At 40.3% G+C, this 18209-nt stretch overlaps 1 protein-coding gene, 1 long non-coding RNA gene and 3 other non-coding genes across 5 annotated transcripts; all 5 read right to left on the bottom strand.

Moving 5' to 3' along the window:
- Nucleotides 1-1997: 1997 nt before the first annotated feature.
- On the bottom strand, nt 1998-16199 carry stimate (STIM activating enhance). The gene is made up of 8 exons (XM_030730260.1): nt 15279-16199; nt 12737-12785; nt 12544-12639; nt 12318-12439; nt 11997-12109; nt 9745-9822; nt 8244-8387; nt 1998-4792 (listed from the first exon to the last, which is right to left on the bottom strand). Exons 1-8 carry the CDS (start codon nt 15508-15510, stop codon nt 4679-4681), a joined length of 948 nt encoding a protein of 315 aa, XP_030586120.1. The 5' UTR covers nt 15511-16199; the 3' UTR covers nt 1998-4678.
- Nucleotides 5634-5706, bottom strand: trnar-acg (transfer RNA arginine (anticodon ACG)). The gene has a single exon. It is a non-coding gene; the product is annotated as a tRNA-Arg (tRNA).
- trnar-acg (transfer RNA arginine (anticodon ACG)) lies at nt 6958-7030 on the bottom strand. The gene has a single exon. It is a non-coding gene; the product is annotated as a tRNA-Arg (tRNA).
- trnar-acg (transfer RNA arginine (anticodon ACG)) lies at nt 7684-7756 on the bottom strand. The gene has a single exon. It is a non-coding gene; the product is annotated as a tRNA-Arg (tRNA).
- A 145-nt stretch (nt 16200-16344) lies between the features above and the next one.
- LOC115780559 (uncharacterized) lies at nt 16345-18209 on the bottom strand. Its single transcript, XR_004019976.1, has 2 exons — nt 18153-18209; nt 16345-17955 (listed from the first exon to the last, which is right to left on the bottom strand). It is a non-coding gene; the product is annotated as an uncharacterized LOC115780559 (long non-coding RNA).

The following is an 18209-nucleotide window of genomic DNA, read 5'->3' on the forward strand; positions in this document are numbered from 1 at the left end:
TTAACACGTTTGTCTATTCAGGATGCAGAGCTGGACTACGAGTGTGTGTTGGTTATTGAGGGGCAGAATCCATCAAACTTTGATATGACGTGTCAGCTACACCAGTTCTGACACTGTGTGGGTTTATGAAGGGGCTAATACCTGCAAGAGGCTGCTTTAACACTGATCTCCTGACTCACTGTGTGGGATTCAAACATTAGAGCATTGAAAGTTGCACCAGTCGTAAAATTCAAAGCTGATACTGTTGTTTAAAATAATTTGATTAATAGCCGGTGCAGATACCAAGGTTATTGTAACAAACAAGTAAGTGTGAAAAAAACTTTTTAGTTAACTGAAATGGAAAAGTAACCAAACAATACTGTGTACTCATAAAACAAACTATAATAAAAATAAAGATAAATGTCTTAATATTTGTCATTTTGATCACATTTATAAAACACAACAAGCATGAGGAAATACAGTGGGGGGAAATAATTATTTGCTCACCTCACAGTCTAATTCATTTTAATGGAAATAATATCAACAAAAAATGCAGAAAAAAGAAACACATAAAAGTAATAAACTGATTTGATCCCGTAGAACTCAGCCAGAATCGTGGCTCCCACAGATTGGCTGTGTGCCCATGTGACACATAGATTACAATCAATCGATCGATCAATTACAGACAATAATGCGTCAAATTGTACTAGCGTTCATGAAACAGTGCTTGACAAGTGCAGGAGTAATAATGCCTTGTGTATGTGAAGAGGAGGGACACCTTCTATGTGGACAGTTCTCTGGATCTCTATGGTCAGGTCATATTAAGAGTCTGTTTGTATTGTTCTACAGATACTGCTGTTAGACAAACTTTTCATTATGAACCCATCATAACTCTGTCTGGTGCTCTTCTGTGTCTGCCGTGCCCTCAGTAACTCCGTAGAACTGCTGTATGGGTCGATCTGACTGCAGCCGCTGCCACACAGAAACGTGGCTGTGTGTGGTGCGGTGGTCCCCGGGCCAGCTGCTTATTTTTAGACTCCTGCTGTGAACCTGTGCAACAGAGATGCCCTGCCACCGCCATACACCCTGTGAGAACACAGCTATGATCTCTTTAGCTTCAGACTTTGGGAAATAATATGATACAGTGGCAGTTATGTACAAACTATAGAGAAGACCATTGCATACACAGAAGAATCATAATTTGAGGCCTTATTTTAAACTTTTGGCTTTCGCGTCTTGAAAAAATTACTTATTTCCCTAAAATTACGAGAGAAAATACAATAGCAAGCAGGAATGAGGAGGCCAAGCAGTGAGACGTGACAGTTGGCAGGAAATAAGTTGTGAGAATAGCAAGATCTGCCAGGAAGTTGTATAGTAAAATACACTTTTGTTAATTACAGAACAGGAAGGCCAGGCTAGAAAAGAAGCACAGAGACAAGCCTCAGACATTCTGGGACAAAGTTTTATGGACTGATGAGACAAAGATTAACTTTTACCAAGGTGATGGTAATGCTAAAGTTTGGAGAAAGAAAGGATCTGCTCATGATCCCGAGCATACGAGCTCATCTGTGAAGCACAGTGGAGGTAATATCATGGCTCGGGCTTACATGGCTTCTTCTGAGTCGGGCTCATTAATCAATAACGATGATGTCACACATTATGGCAGCAGTACAATGAACTTTAGACTGGCCTAGTCAATCTCCAGACTTAAACCCTGTAGAGCATTCTACCTTCTGAAGAGGAGACTCTGAACAGTTAAAAAAATACCTATATTGTTTTTGCATTTTTAACCATTGACCAGTTATACAAACAATAATTAGCTGCAAAAACTGAACTTTTTACACTAATACATCTGAAATCTAATGCAATTGAATGCAGAAGCACTGCTATATAATCAGCTTCTTATAAAGATATCTTTGGAAGATCTGAGCACTCTCACTGCCATAGCCCAGGTTTGATTCCGACTCAGGAAACTCTTTTCTCAAACACAAGAAGCAAATCAACCACTTTGATGCTGTAACACACCGTTTATTTGAAAAGCATTTATATGATAGTTTATTTCCATCAGATGCTGTTCATCAAGTAGATTAAGCTCTGCAAAATACTAAAAGCCCTCTTTATCCTAGTGGAGCTGATAGTTACTGTGACTCCTGCACAGTGCTGTACTTTCCCCCTTTTACAACGCACGTCATTCCTTCCTTACCGACATGCCAAAAACATCAGAATGAAATCAGCAGCAGCACCGTAATCCTTGTAGTTTAAGTTACACCAGTTTAAACAGGACCAGCAGTCAGACACATATTCAGCACACACCAGTTCTTATACACTGGCACGTGCACACAAAATCACACACGTAAAAATGCGCCCTTTCTCTCAGCTGCCTGGTCCACACTTACTATTTACAGTTTAGAGGTCTATGCATGTCACATTTTTAACATCAGAGCCTGCTGGATGCTGCTTCATGCCTGAGGGGTGTACTATGAAGTGAGATTAATGCTTAGCAAGCTATGTCGAGCTTAAAGTCGAAGTTTTTGATGCAACAGAAGCGGCTATATCACCGGGGGAACTTGAGCTGTGGTTCAAAAATCGTCCAGAAGTGCCACATTATCACTGATTTTTTTTTTATTTACAGCATGTTTTAAGTGCAGTGCAGATTCTCCGCTGAGGGATGTATTTCATATGTGCAAGCTGTTAAGCCGTACCTTACTAAAACCACTGAATTAAGTACAAGCTGTCATTGCATTGTCACTGGAATGTGAATGTATTAATTTGGTGATGCAGAAAATGAATAAATGTTCTTATACTTGATTCTAATTTGCTGCCAAGTGTCTTTTACACTGCTGGATTTGCAGCTACGAGAACTGAGAACACACACCAGGAATATCCATCAATAAAATTAATTTCATTTTGATCTGCTGACAAACTAAAGTGATTTCCCCGTCTCCGTTATCAGGCTGTAGGACAGTAACATGTAATGTTTAAATGGATCCTGTTTAAAGTTTCAGAGCTCTAACGTGCAGCCGCCACTTTAGAAATAAACAGCAGCACAGAGGGCGCACTCAGCGATAAAATAATGAACTGGAATTAAAATGTTTATTTTATTACTCTGTGCGCTAAATCACCAGATTAACAGTTTTCTGCCGCATTAATCTCATGTCTTATTTTACAGTTATAGTTTTATGTTTTTTTAATCACCCTTTTATCATCATCATCATCATTATTATCATCATCTGAAAACATTTCTGACTGGAGTAGGCGGCACTAACAGGGATCATTTTGTGAGGCAGAAGAGTCGCATGACCCGTGAAATACCCCTTTTTATGTGCACGTGTGCAGAGCCTGAAACAGAAAGCCCGGTTGAACAGAGAAAGCTGAAAACCACTGTTATGATATCCATTATCTCCAGCTGGGGTTTTAAGTTCTGCCAAGCCAACTAATGCAAAGAAATCCTGTCTGCCTTCGTAGTATACCCCTCTGAAGATGTGTAGCTCTGCATAAAACAGTCAAAGAAAACAAAACTAAACACAAACACCTGCTGGTAATTTCACTCAGGCACATTACTGGAAAAACAAAACAACAACAAGAAAACTGAGAAAAATGGGAAATTGTGCAAGAATTGGTTCCCATATTTAAGAAGAAAAAAAAAAACACTTTTGGGACGAGCATAGTCACCTTTTTTTGGCCCGAAAGTCAAAATAGTAAAAAAAAAACAAACAAAAAAACAAAAAGAAACAGCTTTAGATGAGACAAAAAACATTCAAACAACAAAACATAAAGTCAGAGTACATCAGTGAAACAGTCACAAACAGGTTGCAGTCTTTTGCCTACAGAAAGCAAACACTGGCTGAGCTGACATTAGAAGGATGGTGCAGTGCGGTGCTTGCAGTCCTACAGGTTCAACAGTTCAAAAGAGAGTTCAGATGCTTTTGTTAGGAGAAGTGGAAGATTGCAACAATTAACGTGCTCCCTCTGACAAAAGTGACATCACATACAACAAATACGGTAGTTAAGTGTGAGTCAGTACAGTGAATCAAAACCTGACGTAATGCTCCTCTTAAAGTCGAGGGGGTGCGGAACTGCACACACCCTCACAGACACACACGTGTAACACAGGCCATGGTGGCACATCTACATATGAAGACAACAGGACAAAGTTTACTGGAATCTACATCAGGAATACACTTTTTTTTTTTGTTTTTTTGTTTTTTTTAGGGACTGGGGAGGATATTAAATGTAACCCACTACATGATATTTGGCTCTGTTAGGGACAATTCATTTTTATCCTGGACTGTAACACTCATACACACTCAAGTCCAACTTGAAACCGTAGTGAACCAGTGTAACACTTGTTCAATGTGGTTTGGAATCGAGTGTAATGTAATGTATCCCATTGGATTTAACAGTTTGTTTACTCATTGCTGTTTTTCCCAGTGTTTTTAAACACAACCCTCATACTCAGAGTGCCACATTCATAACGATAATCCCAAAAACCTGGTTAACCACAGACAAAAAAAAAAAAAAAAGTTTTTATAGCAGTCCTTCAGGAGTCAACAGTAATCCAGTTACAGTACATTATTTTGTAATTGAAGGTCATCAATTGAAGGCTGACCTGTAGGGGAACGGGGCATGTATGTGGATTTGAGAGGTGAAGAGATACTAGAGGAAACTTTGATCCTAACAGTAAAGCTGGGCACACAGGTCAGACAGGGATCCCCATGCGAAGCTTCTTCTTTTTCACCATCTTCACACCAGTGAGTCGGCGGATATCGTCTTCATCGGACTCGTCCATTTCATCATCAGCTGAGAAAAGGATCTGAGGAAGAGGAAGGACAGACAGAGATATATTAGACCTGAAATGTTAGGTAGGGGGTTAACTGTTACATTATAGATAAATAGAAACTGCTGCCTCTCACAAATCTGCATTCTGCAAAGTATTCAGATTGACTGTCGTCATCATTATCCTGTTGCACTGCTTATTTTCAAATGCTGGATTACAGAATGAAGATATATACTTTGTGTTTATCTTTTTTTTTTGGCCCACATTCCCCTCTGACCTCCAGCTGTTTTAGAGCCTGTTCTCATAAAAAGCACAATCAGATTGCAAGCTTAATGAGGAATCCAGTTCCAGCCTCACCACTGAATTAGTGTTTTTGTGCAATATTTTCTCTTTCAAACAACACTCACTGCTGCAACATCTGTTGGTCTACATGTGCAATATACACTTCATTATCTGTGCATTACCCACTGTGTTCTACGGTATACTGTCGTACTGTAGTCTGCAATAAATGTGCAATAAATATGAAACAAGTTCATACTTTCCCTCAACCCGGTACACTGCAATATATATTATTAGGAGTACTGGGTAAGAAATTCTTATCCTCATTATACTTAAGTAACCTTTCTTAGCTCCTTCATATATTTTGATATTTTACACAGTTACTTCCTATTTTTATATTTTATACTACTATTTATATTTTTTTCCTTGCACTGCCTCTGGATAACGCTGCACAACAAGTGTTACGTAGCCAAACCTTGCATTTATATAAACATATATTATATAAATATATGTTAGTGTTAGTTTGGGAAGATTATTTTACTTCTCAAACTAACATCGGCTGTTGTCACATCATAACTTAAACCACAAAAGAAACACACGAGCCAGCCAGGAGTCGAACCTAGAATCTTCTGATCCGTAGTCAGACGCGTTATCCATTGCGCCACTGGCCCGCTGCTGTGGCAACTGCTGGCCCATCCCCCAACCATGCATGCTTCAAGTGCAGCAGTAGCATTTAACAAGGAAGTACCGCAATTCACAGAGCTGAACTTGGGCTGCACAACTTAGAAAATCAGCTTGATATTGTTTTACTGTGTAAACACTCCCTAATGTGACACCATCCTGTGAAAAGTTCAACAACTCCTGCTTTTAACAGGTTCAACATCATTTACTTCAAAACAGACCTACAAGTCAGAGTAAATACTTCTTTCTAACTGCCTTAATATGGTACAGAATTTTACAGTATTTTTAAAATATGTTTATATATAAGCAAGAGGGTTTCTGGAGAGTCATTAAACGCAAAGGGTCTCAATATTTTTGAATATCGTGAATACTTTTTATTTGTTCTTCTAGACATCCTTGACGAGCAGGACTAAAAAGCACGTTGTCTCTATTTTAAAAGATATTTTGCATGTAGTATGGAAGAGGCTATAACCACACAGGATCTGTTTGATGAGATCATATTTGAACTGATCCATTTATTGATGTGTGAAGTAAATACACGGTCTGCAGAGGAGGGATAACCATATGATCTGACTTAAAGGAGGTCTGCACAACCAAAGAAAGATAACTATCATTATTAATTACATCTGTGACTATTAAGAGAGCTGGAGTGTTGCTTGCCATCATTTGCACACGTATGCAAACCCAGCATCAGCAAAAACAGTAACGACACATGAAGCTAGACCTCACTAGATTGTTGGTCTCACTAATCCTACTAGCCTCCCACATAAGAAAGGATTTCTTAATTAGAATGGGAATGTGTTGGAGGAGGTGTAACAACTTTGTCCCCTTTTTTTTAATTTCATGATATTCATCATTTTGCAGTTAGGGAATGGCTTGTGCATGTCCAGTTTTATATTAGCTTTAAAACTTAAAAAAAGAAATAAAAATATTGTCATGAAAATGCTTAGAAGCTTAAAGTTCAAAATATGCTACGTACTCATAAACAACCCACACATTCACTATAAGGCCCACATATGTTTTGTGTCGATTTTTTTGGGTCAAACAATGCCCAAAGATGTCTCTTTTGAAAGTAGAGGTTGCCAACAGCATTACAAAATATTAAAGAAATGCTGTAATTTTACTATAGTGTTAAGTAGGTCTGTGAAAATATATTCACAGTATGACAGTTCTCCCTCACAAGCTAAACAGCAATAGAAACTGCTTTTATTACTTCAAAAAAAAAAAAAAAAAAAAATATACGAGCCAGCCAGGAGTCGAACCTAGAATCTTCTGATCCGTAGTCAGACGCGTTATCCATTGCGCCACTGGCCCACAGTAACCTACAGCTGCTGCCTACATGAATATGGCTGTCAGCACAGCTCGGCCCATCCCCCACAGTGGTGAAAGCATGCGCTCTGAGAGCGGCGGCAGCACACGAGGAGGAAGTAACACGAACCACAAAGCGCGCGTTTGTCAGCACTGCTTGACTGTTATAGTGTTCATATGGCTCAAAAATAAGCCTGACATTGCTTTGAGAGACTAAAAAAATACAACTTACAAACTTGTGATCTTTAATATCTACTTATAAACAACCACCACTTTTACAAGCCAAACATAATTTTAGTCAAATAATAAAAACTGTCTTGTAGTTGTCCTAGTGTGGTACATAACTTAACATGTTGAATACCTTCATAGATAAAAAATTTTAAATAGTGTGCAAAAAGTTAAAGATAATCTTGTTTTATTTATATCACGGGTTTTATATCATAATAGGATATATACTGCTGCAAGAGCATTGTAAAAGACACGATGTATTTTTATTAAAAGACGCCCTTACGGTGCAACAACACCACCACAATAAACAACAAATTGTTATGCAATACTGTCCTCAGTTCAAGAGTAGATGCCCTCACCTGACCTAACAGAGCTGCATGACGGTGAGTGAACACTCGTTAATTCACCCCCATAAGCCAAGAAAAACCACACGAGCCAGCCAGGAGTCGAACCTAGAATCTTCTGATCCGTAGTCAGACGCGTTATCCATTGCGCCACTGGCCCACAGTGACACAACTGTGCTGCCTGTGTAAATAGTGTCAGCACAGCACACCTCTGCCCATAACTGCATTATAATGAAAGCATGCACTTCCAAAGGCAGTAGCACACAAAGAGGAAGTAAGTGTGTGTGTGTGTGTGTGTGTGTGTGTGTGTGTGTGTGTGTGTGTGTGTGTGTGTGTGTATATAGAAAAAAAAAATATGTAATGTGCTCAACTGGTCTACCAGCTTATAAAGTAACTGGTAACCATTAGCTAGCAAACCACAGCAGCTCGAAAACAAATCTCATTACTGTGTGAATGCGCTGGACCACCTTTAATTCGGTTTGTACAAAACACAGTCCCAAACAATTCTGTAACACTTACGGCTGACTCACTTGAAAACTCTGAATTTAATGAGCTCAGAAGAGAATTAGAGGGTTAAACAAAGAGACGGAAAATGGTATGTCGCTTTAATCTGTCTCCTTCAACGTTTGCTTTCCAGTGAGACTTACCTCTGACTCCGAGTCATCATGGGAAAGAGCTCTTCTGTAGCGCACCTTGCTGCTCCCCCGTGAGTCCTCTTCTCTCTCCTCTAGCTTTGCTTTTGTCCTGTGCTTCTTCATAAGGAAATTATCTACTACCCAGAACATCAGGGCCTAAAGGAAACAGAAAATACAGGTGAATATTTTCTCTGGACAATTTATCCATTAAAATGGGAAGATTTTTTTTTACATTCATGTGTACATGCAGGACAATGCACAATCACTGATAACTGACAACATCTCACTAAACATTGGAGGTGGGAATCACCAGACACCTCACGATACAATATTATCACAATACTTTACTCACAATACAATATTACTGCAAGTTTTAACATTTTGCAATATGCTGAGTATTGCAATAACATAGTATTTATTAGCATTTATGAGAAGTATCTAGCTGGGTGTCTGAGGAAAAACAGTATTCCTTCACTATTTCCACATCACTGTACACTCAGTATATTGGAGTGCATTTTGACCTCACATGTTGCCAAATGGAGTGGTCTGATTGGTCAGATCTATTTATTTGTTTGTGAAAATTGGAAAAAATGAACTTGAGCCAAAAAAATTAATTCCACAAATTCGTCCTGTGAAATCAGGCAGTTGCTGTCTGTATAGACAGAAATTCCCTTTTAACTGTTATGTTTGTGTTCAGCAACCTTCCTGTTTTATAAAAATAACCAGAAGAGAACCAGCTGGCAGCCGCTGAGTTGAGCCCCCACAAGTTGTGCTCATTGACAAAGACTCATTCAGACTAATGGCAACATGTTAGCAATCGGTCTGCATTTATAAATCAGACATTAATTATTTGCAAACCTTTGACAATCTCTCTGAGAGTGATTGCGGTCAGTCCAAGTCAAACAGCAACTGTTTGCAGAAAGGTTGCCTCTTATCAGATGAATCAAAAAAAAAAAAAAAAATCAATCAAAAGTGCTTGTGAAGAGTGATGGCAAAACGAGGCTTTTTAGGCTCTGAACCATTGAGTCAAAAATTGGTTTACTGCTGGAAGGTTTATTCAATGCACTTGGGTGACATCTACTGGCAACAGTGGTTGATGCAGCCCTGCAAATGTGATGCACCTTTCATGTGTACAATAAGACTTCTTAACTGTGACTGTTACACAAATGACTTGGCAATCCATCTGTTTTATGTATTTGTTCCTTGTATTCCGTATTTAATATGATCTGCCTGAGAAATAATAATTTAAAAATAATTTTTGGAATAGGTTCAGTTTGGCATTGATTCAAAATGACATACTGCACAGGGAAGATGTTCAATAATGATGCAATGAGTAGGTGTGACGAGCCCCCTTCATAGTATTCCCAGAGTACTTTATTTAATAAATCATCAATATTTGGTGTCCCTGGATCAACACAAAATCACCACAAAAAATATGGTGAAACTATGCTGTATTGATTTTTTTTCCCCTCATCACTACTAGACATCAGAAATACATGAACGGCAGACTTACATTGATGAAGAACGGAACGATGAGCATAACGATGGCCAGTTTCAGTTTAGGATTGTGTATGGGCTTTAGGAGAGGCAGCTGCGACACAAATAAAACACAACAAGCACAAATGTAATGTTACATCTACTGACAACGTTAAATTTTGATGATAAAACATGCAGCCCATATTATACATTGTACACTGACAATGTTATAACCTTAAATCCACAAAACAGTGTGTAATGTACTGCATATGTGTCATATGTTTTCAACTGTGAGAACACTGAGCGTACAGTAATAAAAGGTCCCATCTTATGCACTCTTCAGTGTGGCAAGTGGCCAAGAAAATAATAAATGCCTTTTAAAAAGCCACACTGGGCATTTTACTTGTTCACTGGTATTTAAAAAATTCATATACAGGTACACCTACTGGCTTCAAATACCTCTAAAAAATGAATAAAATTAAGTCCATAGCAAACTATGCCAGGTAAAAAACTAACATGTAACAGGTTGACCACTGGTGGTGGTGGTGGTGGTGGGGTGGGGTGGGGGGGTCTGTATAGAGCAGTCAAATTGTTCCAGTCAACATTTAAATGTATTTATGTTTCCTAATATAAATCTGCCTCACCATTTTTTAAAGAGCACACTCTGTTGTTGTAAACCGCTTCTGTGTAAATATAACATGAATAATACAAATTAAGAAACAGCTTTGCAACTTGCATTATGTCGCGATATATTAATTAACTACGAACTGAAGCTGCATATTTCAGTTAGCCACGTGGAGCAGGTATGCTCAGTGAACGCATGCTGGTCAGGTGAAAGCTGTTCTGGTCTGTTCACATCAAAGGGAAAGCACAGTTCTTGCACACCATGAATGCTCATAAAGTAATTTCCAGATAAGGAATCTCCTATATACATAAATAATAAAAAAAAGTCTCTCTGTAAAGAAGGTGATATTCTCAGTCTTACAACCTTAGAACATGGACAACTGTGTAGGCAGGGTCTTACTATGAGATCTCAGGGGCCTGACGAAGGAAACAAGAGTTTCCGGTCACATAAAGTTGGCCTGAATTAAATGTGTATATTAAAAAAATAAATAAATTTGTGAAATCATAGAAAATTAAGTGACACACCTGAGAATTTATACAGAATTGAATGGAAAAAAGCCCCATGTCAATTTTTTGGACAAGAATAACAACTGGTGGTGTGGTGGTTAGCACTGCTGCCTCACAACTAGAAGGTCTGGGTTCAAATCCCCTTTGGCCTGGACCTTCCTGTGTAGAGTTTGCTTGTTGTCTCTGTCTGGGTTAGGTTAACGGATTATTCTAAATTGCCCGTAGGTGTGAATGGTTGTCTGTCTCTCTGTGTTAGCCCTGCGACAGCGTGTACCCTGCTTCTCACCCTATAACAGTTGGGATAGGCATGTAGCACGCTTTTTAAAAATGTATTTTTTTTGTGCTGAAACCTCTCATTTTTAAGAGAGTTCATTTCATGCACACGCTAGTATCATTTACAAGGTGCAGTTTAACCACTGTGTGCATTTATCCAACGTGACACATTGTAGTTGTAGATAACTGTCACTTATCAGGGACGAAGCTACAGAAAAACAAAAACTTTGCCAGCAAAAGACCAAAAGATGCTCTGCAAGCCTTAGAGACGTCCTACAGAACCAGCTAACACGTTAACGCTGCTGTTACTCATCAAAACTGGAGGAGAGGATTTTACCTGATTACCATAACGATAATTCACTCTGTATGGGACCACTGGATTGATCTATAATTACGCTCATTTTTTTTCAAACGCTGAGGATGCAAATAATCAGCCAATCTCTAAGAAAACTACAACTTTTAAGGCATGGCAATGTGGAGACTGCAAGAAAGTAGAAGCACATGATGGATAACTGTGAACTGCACCCTGGGCCAGTAATGACTCTTTTGGAAATATCTGCAGAGCCAACATGCTAACACAGAGCTAGTGCTGAAGAACCCAGAGTGATGTTACAGCTGAGTGTATGCTGACCCCAGTCAAGCTGCCAGAGCCTGACCTTCTGCAGGTAACAAAAACAGTGATGAGCTGTCAGGCAGTGAAGTGAAGTGCTCCTTGGATATATTCAACTTTGTGTTTAATACTCTTTAACAAACTAACAAAAGACTATCACAAATACTTTCAGTTGAAGTAATCAAGACCAGAGCAGCATGCTGAGTAAGAGGCAGGGCTGATCCATGTAAAGTGCATTTGCCCACATGTATTGTCATGTTAGAAAAAAAAATTACCTGCTTCCACTGAGGGATGAGGAGGACCAACATCATAAGGACTTTCTCAAACATCATGATGAAAATATAGAGGATACACTGGCCCAACCATGCTGTGCACTGCACTGGCTCTCCTGAGGAGACAGATATAACAGATTATTGTCTAAAATCGTGATTAGGTATTCTCATGTATAGTACAGAATGATTAGATGTCACTTCTTTGGTGTTACATAAACTGCTGAATGAACAAAAAGCATTGGAAGGGTAGGAAGTGACACTGCAGCACTGAAGCAGTAACTGCAACTACTGCCCTCGACTGGACATCACAGGCACAGTCCTCACCGTATTCTCCAAAACGCAGAGAGTCCCACTGCCTCCATTCTACAATAGCGCTGACACCTCTCACCCCTGCATAGATCAGCAACATGCCCAGAGAAGCATCTAACAAGAAATTAATGAGGTATCTGGGGGGGGGGAAGGGAAAATGAATGTGAACTGAGTGTCTACAAGCCTAAATAATCTTTATTAAGGTTTCTCTGTGATTTATCTAAGACAGTGAAATACTCACAATGAGCAGGGATCCTCCCCTTTGAGGGTCGACAAGTAGACATTAGCAAAGTGGATGAAGAGCATCCCAATTGCCTGTTTTGAGGTGTCCAAAAACCTGCAGACACACACTTAAGTTACGTCCAGGCACTCCAGTGGGTCTCATGCAGCGTTGTTGCACAGAAATTAATTTACCGCTGGCTCGATTCCCTTACCAGATCTTCCACGGTCTCCTCTCATGTTTGGGCTCCCTGAAGCGTTTCACTGTAGAGGAAAAAGAGTGCCACACAGATGGTGAGATTTTACAACAAATCACTCTTTGCAAACAGAGTCACACATGTTCAATCAAACAGAATCTCTTTAATTTTCATGAAACCAAAGTACAACCCTCCTCTGAGCTTTTATAGAAGAATATTTGTTCAGTCCAAATAAAACTCTTGCCTTCGCTGACATTTTTCGAGCTATCAATATCACTCAATTAAGTGCACAAGTGAGTTTCTAATCAAGCTGGCAGAAAACTGCTAGCTACAGAGTTTAAGTGAGAGGGAATGGATGTTTCTTTCAAGATGAAAAGGGAGTGAATCAGTGAATCAGTCTGAAAATCAAAATTGTGAACCTAGTCTGAACAAGTTAAAGATGTATGAAATAAAGTGATATAAATTATGCTATTACTCCATGATCAAATTAGTGTAAAGTGTGAAAGTATTTGCTAAGCACTACTCCAGGGTAATAAACACTACAGCTACTGTATGTTTCAATGCGACTGTTATTCTGGGATGTAAGCTATTGCCTTTTTTTGAAGACTTCACTTTACGGATCATCATGGAAAGTAGTGAAATGTCTGGTATAACCCTATCCAAACATGTATTGAGGGATACTTTTCCCTGAAAACTATGAGCTCAGTTTCTGCTCTGAAAACAAGTGTGACTTCATAACTAACACACCCTACTTACAGCTGGGTGTAATGTGAAGGCAGAGAGAGGCCTCAGCTTCCTCCTTCTACTCTGAAAAAGGCTGCTGAGCCACATAAAACTAAGGCTTCTCTCATTAGGTCACACAGCTGTCAGTGCAGTGCCAGACACTGGCTGAACCCAGTCCTCTGTGCAAGTGTTTCCCTGTCTGTGTTTATGGAAATTTGGCTGTCCAACTCTAATGTAAAGCCACCTTAGCCTGAGCTGGGAAAAAAAATCTCTCTGCAGTCTCTGCCCAAATGGAGAGCTAAAAGAAAGTGAGCTTAATGAAAACAATCAACTAGGGATAATCTAGCAATGATCTCATGTTACAGTAGGTGCCACCAACATTTAGCCATTGTGAGACATGCATATACACAAGGACAGACACAGAAAAAAAAAAAAACCCAAGAAAACCTCCAATACCAGCTACACAGTTGTGGTGGATAGAAATCAGCGTGCAGTCTACGCTTACCAGATAAGACAGCATAAGGCTTACATGCTGTGTCTTTGTGTGGGTGTGTGTGTGTGGGTGGGTGTAGACCTTCTCTAAAAAGGACCAACCACAATGAGAATATTTGCAGTACCATGTATGTTCTGCAGACAAAATCTGCAAATGCGCAATAAACATTTACAAATCTTCACGTGTGCAGCTGAGATCAAACTAAAGGTCGAGTTTGAAGAGGTGAGGTCTGACCCATGAATACACAGTAAAGGACACTGACAGAAGGGAAGCAAATGGGGTTGTTGGCCCTGCCACTTCATACCTGTGCCGCACATCCTTTTTTAATTTGTAAAGTATTTGTAGCTCCCAGTGTGAGATATCTCAATCTGAGGTACAAAGACACAGAAGCTAGCGCACTCTTAATGTCGAACCTGAGCCTGGATAAATGAGGAGGTTTGCGTCAAGAAGGGCACTCTGCATAAAATCTTTGCCAAATGGTTAACGACTACAGCGGTGCTGTTGACCAGCAGGGTGCTGGTAGAAACTATGCTACTGTTGAGTGAACAGGATGAGGCAATGGGAAAGGTATGTTCTGAGGCAGCGAGAAGAGCACAGATACGGAGTGACAGAAGAGACTGCAAGGGATAGGGTGAGACAGATGCAGGTGATCTGCTGTGGCAACCTTTAAAGGTAGCAACTGAAAGAAAAGTGTGTTTCAAGAACTTAGTGATACTGCAGTTTTCGAATCCTATTTAACATGCTCTCTACTTCTGAAAGTTGAGACAAAGCAGCCTCATTAGTGGCTTTTACTGTGAAGTGCCAGCAGGATATAAAGACTGACCATCTTAGCCTGAATTGAGACACACCACATTACTTTGAAAGATGATTCTAAATCTATTTGGGACAGTTTTCTACTTGCGAAATATTTACTAGTAAACTGCATGTAATCAAATAAAGAACCCACTCCTCCCCTGGCAACATCCAAACAAATAATCAACAACAAATTTCACAATTTTATCTCTCTGCAGAGAGAAGCAGCATACTGAGTATATGTAGCGAGAAAGGTCAAATGTGCCGGGAAATGCAGAAGGAAGTATCTTTTTATTACAAACACAGCCCATCCCCCAAAAAAATCAACCCTTAACAACCTCAACAAGTGGCGCCCCATTGGTATGCTATACAGTGAAGCGCAACTCCTGCATTTTTTGCCATTTGTCTGGCTCTTTATAGATCAATCTAAGACCCTCCAGCTGCAATCAATATCACATTTGATTATCTGAGTAGTGCTATTGGATGATGCCCGCTTACATCAGAAGCTGGTGTCAGATATCCCGCACAGAGCAGACCTCTGGCCATACTCACACATCAGCGTGCTGAAAGCCATCACAGCGAGGACCCCTTGCAGGAACATCCCAAAGGAGCCCATCAACGCGCCATACGCGCATCCCCGGTCATCGGGACTTGGCGTCGGAGTGGAGGACACCGATGTGTTGTAAAAGAAACCGCGGGCATTCCTGCTCCTCCACCTCCTGGACCGGCCAGTGCCACATCTCCGTGCCGGGACAGCATGTTGACACCGCTCACAAGCAGCCATGGACAGAAGAGCTACACCAAACTAGTTACTAAGGTGGAGAGCAAGCAGCAGCTACGCTCTTGAGTAGTTGCCGGTCAGCTAATCGATACGTTAAGCAGGACAGTCTTCGGTGAAAGATGGTGGCATCCTCTCCACTGAAAGCTTGCACTCATTCTCCTGCTTCAGACATCCATACAGTCATGGCTCCTTTACCACCGGGGGAGTGAAGCCTTTGGCACTAGAAGTTAGCTCCAACTCGTCTACACAGTTTTAAATCAAAATGCAACATTAAACAAAACCACACAAAAAGCTAGTTTCAAGGTAGGTACAGTAGAGAAAACACTTCCTTCCTGGGTCGACCTGGACTCTCCTAATCTAGGAACTAACATCAAGCAACAAACGCAGTCCTGCTGAACTCCACCGTAAGCAGAATAAAAGCAGGCGTTTGGCACGTTATGCGGACATGCCGGCTGCTTAGAAGTGATTTAATCTGACAGAAAATCGTCCACAGTCAAATGAGATCCAGCGACTGAGGTGCTGCTATCGTTATCTACCTAGCTAGCCTCAAAGCGAACTCCTGAGCTCAGTAAAGCAGAAGCTCCCTCCCCAGAGTCACACTTCCGCCGAGGCACCACAAGGCGCGTGCGCCGGCTTCTCGTGACGCTCGCGCTCAAAACCAGCTGGTTTTACTAAACAAAATAAAATAAATATGAAACAAGTGCGGGTCAGGGCTCGCGTCTGTCCAGCTGCTTCCCTGACCAGCAGTGCCCACTCATGTTGACAGACGGTGGGTCACGTGACGTTCGCGTAGCCACAAGATGCATGCTGGGAAATGAGGAACAGACACGGGTGGTGTGAGAAGTGGTTGTTGAGCTTTTATTGCAGCGTTCTCGTTTAAACAGCAATGATCATCTTCACACAGGTGTGTGCTGAGCACGGAGGAAGCTGCGAACCACATCAGCAAACACACAAACGGCGGTGTCCACACAAAATGAAGCACATTACATTAAACCACACGACACGGACTGGGGGGGCGGACTTACAAAAAGCATGTTGCGTATCTCCTTGCTTAAACAACTGCCAATTTAACATTAGCAATTAAAACAACCCATTTGCTGTTAGAAAAATTAATCAACTGTAGCTAACTGAATTTGAATCATATGCCCCGATATATTAAAGTTTAGGGCTATTCTGTGCAATATACTGTGTGGTTTTGGGCATTTACATATATATGCACAAAGACAACATTTTTTTTCTTTCAAATCACCCTGTTGCACTAGAAGACATTTGAATATGTACACTATATACAAACATGCACATGTCATAATTGCATACCACCATGTAGTACACGGTTTTGCTTGTGCTTGCAGTACAGAATCCTTTTGCTGTAAACCGCTCTTACATGTGTGGAGGCTTAAAACCAGAGATCAATGCCCATTTTACATGGAGCATACTAATTTGGTATAAAGTATTCCACCTTAATATTTGCAAATTATCTTGATATACATGTTGCATGTTTACAATAAACTCAAATTCATTCCCTGCAATGACTCAAACTATCATATCTGGCATCAGACTATATGCAATTTCTAATTTGATTTCAGAAAGGAAAAGTTGCCCTTGTCTTCATTTAACTGATGCACCAAAATAGATTGTTAAAGACTCTTTTAAATAATCTCCATAGAAGTCAATAGTTTAGGAAGCCAGTTGCGCACATTTCAATAGTTTTACATGTTAAAAACAAACAAAAACTTTTTGTTCTGATTCTGTGGTGTTGCCTTATAAAAAAAAAGGCAAACAGGCTGGAAATGATGAACAGATAGAACAAGAGTTTCAGAAGTGGTGCTCAGTCCCTCTTCAGGGGTGAAAAACAAGTTCAGAGCACTCTGAAGACACAAATAAGTTAAACAGCCTTAATTAAAACAGATACAGGAACCAAACTTTTTTAACTTAAGCGAGTCCTTGATGATGGTTTGATTTGATGTCAAAATATGCTGAATTTAATTAAGGAATTTAAGCTTATGTGCTATTTACACTTATTTGTGTCATCAAAGTACCACAAATTCCTCTTTTTCAGTCTTCCGCTGTGCCTTTCTCAGCTGTTTTTGAGCCTCTTCATCTTAACCCCCCCCCCCCCCCAAAGATCAACAAATGTTGCTTTGTCTCTCATGTCCATGCTTGTCCAGCGGGTTGCAGGATAGGCAGAATTCTAAACGATGTCCAGTGTTAGAAAAAAAAAAAAAAAAAAAAAAAGCATTGTTTTTCAATGGATTAATACACAAAACAAGGTGCAGTCACATTGATCCCATGATTGATCCCCATCAGCTACGTAGCAAACTGTTGATAAAATGCCAGCTTGACCCGCTCGATGTGGTGGCACAGCTTGATGGCCGGTCCGAGCTTCAGGTCCATGCACTCCTGCACTGTTGGGAGGTTCAGCAGCAGCAGCGCCTGTCCGTCAATCTCCTGCCGACACAAATGAGCTCACATGAGATCCAGTTTCTATATATAGCTTGTTTTTGGCTTAACACACAAGAACTATTAAAATGTCTCCATTTCTAACCATGGATACAGTACAAGTATATAATGCATTTATTGCAGTGAAGTGGAGTGAGCTCTCATCCCGAGTGGCCATGGCCATTAAGCCTGTGAGTATTTCATACCTGATCCAAGAAAATCCTTGCAAGAGGCGCACAGTCAGTGGTCCTGATGAAGCGAAC

The sequence above is a fragment of the Archocentrus centrarchus genome, chromosome 5 (genome assembly GCF_007364275.1).
Source record: "Archocentrus centrarchus isolate MPI-CPG fArcCen1 chromosome 5, fArcCen1, whole genome shotgun sequence".
In the NCBI taxonomy this organism is placed as follows: domain Eukaryota; kingdom Metazoa; phylum Chordata; class Actinopteri; order Cichliformes; family Cichlidae; genus Archocentrus; species Archocentrus centrarchus.

Excerpts from the sequence above, each read along its gene's own strand:
- stimate (XM_030730260.1), bottom strand. The coding sequence starts at position 15,510 with ATGGCTGCTTGTGAGCGGTGTCAACATGCTGTCCCGGCACGGAGATGT. Across the intron at positions 12,640-12,736 it reads AGGAGACCGTGGAAGATCTG|GTTTTTGGACACCTCAAAAC; the intron begins GTAAGGGAATCG and ends GTGTGTCTGCAG. Across the intron at positions 8,388-9,744 it reads TCGTTCCGTTCTTCATCAAT|GCCCTGATGTTCTGGGTAGT; the intron begins GTAAGTCTGCCG and ends TGTTTCCTTTAG.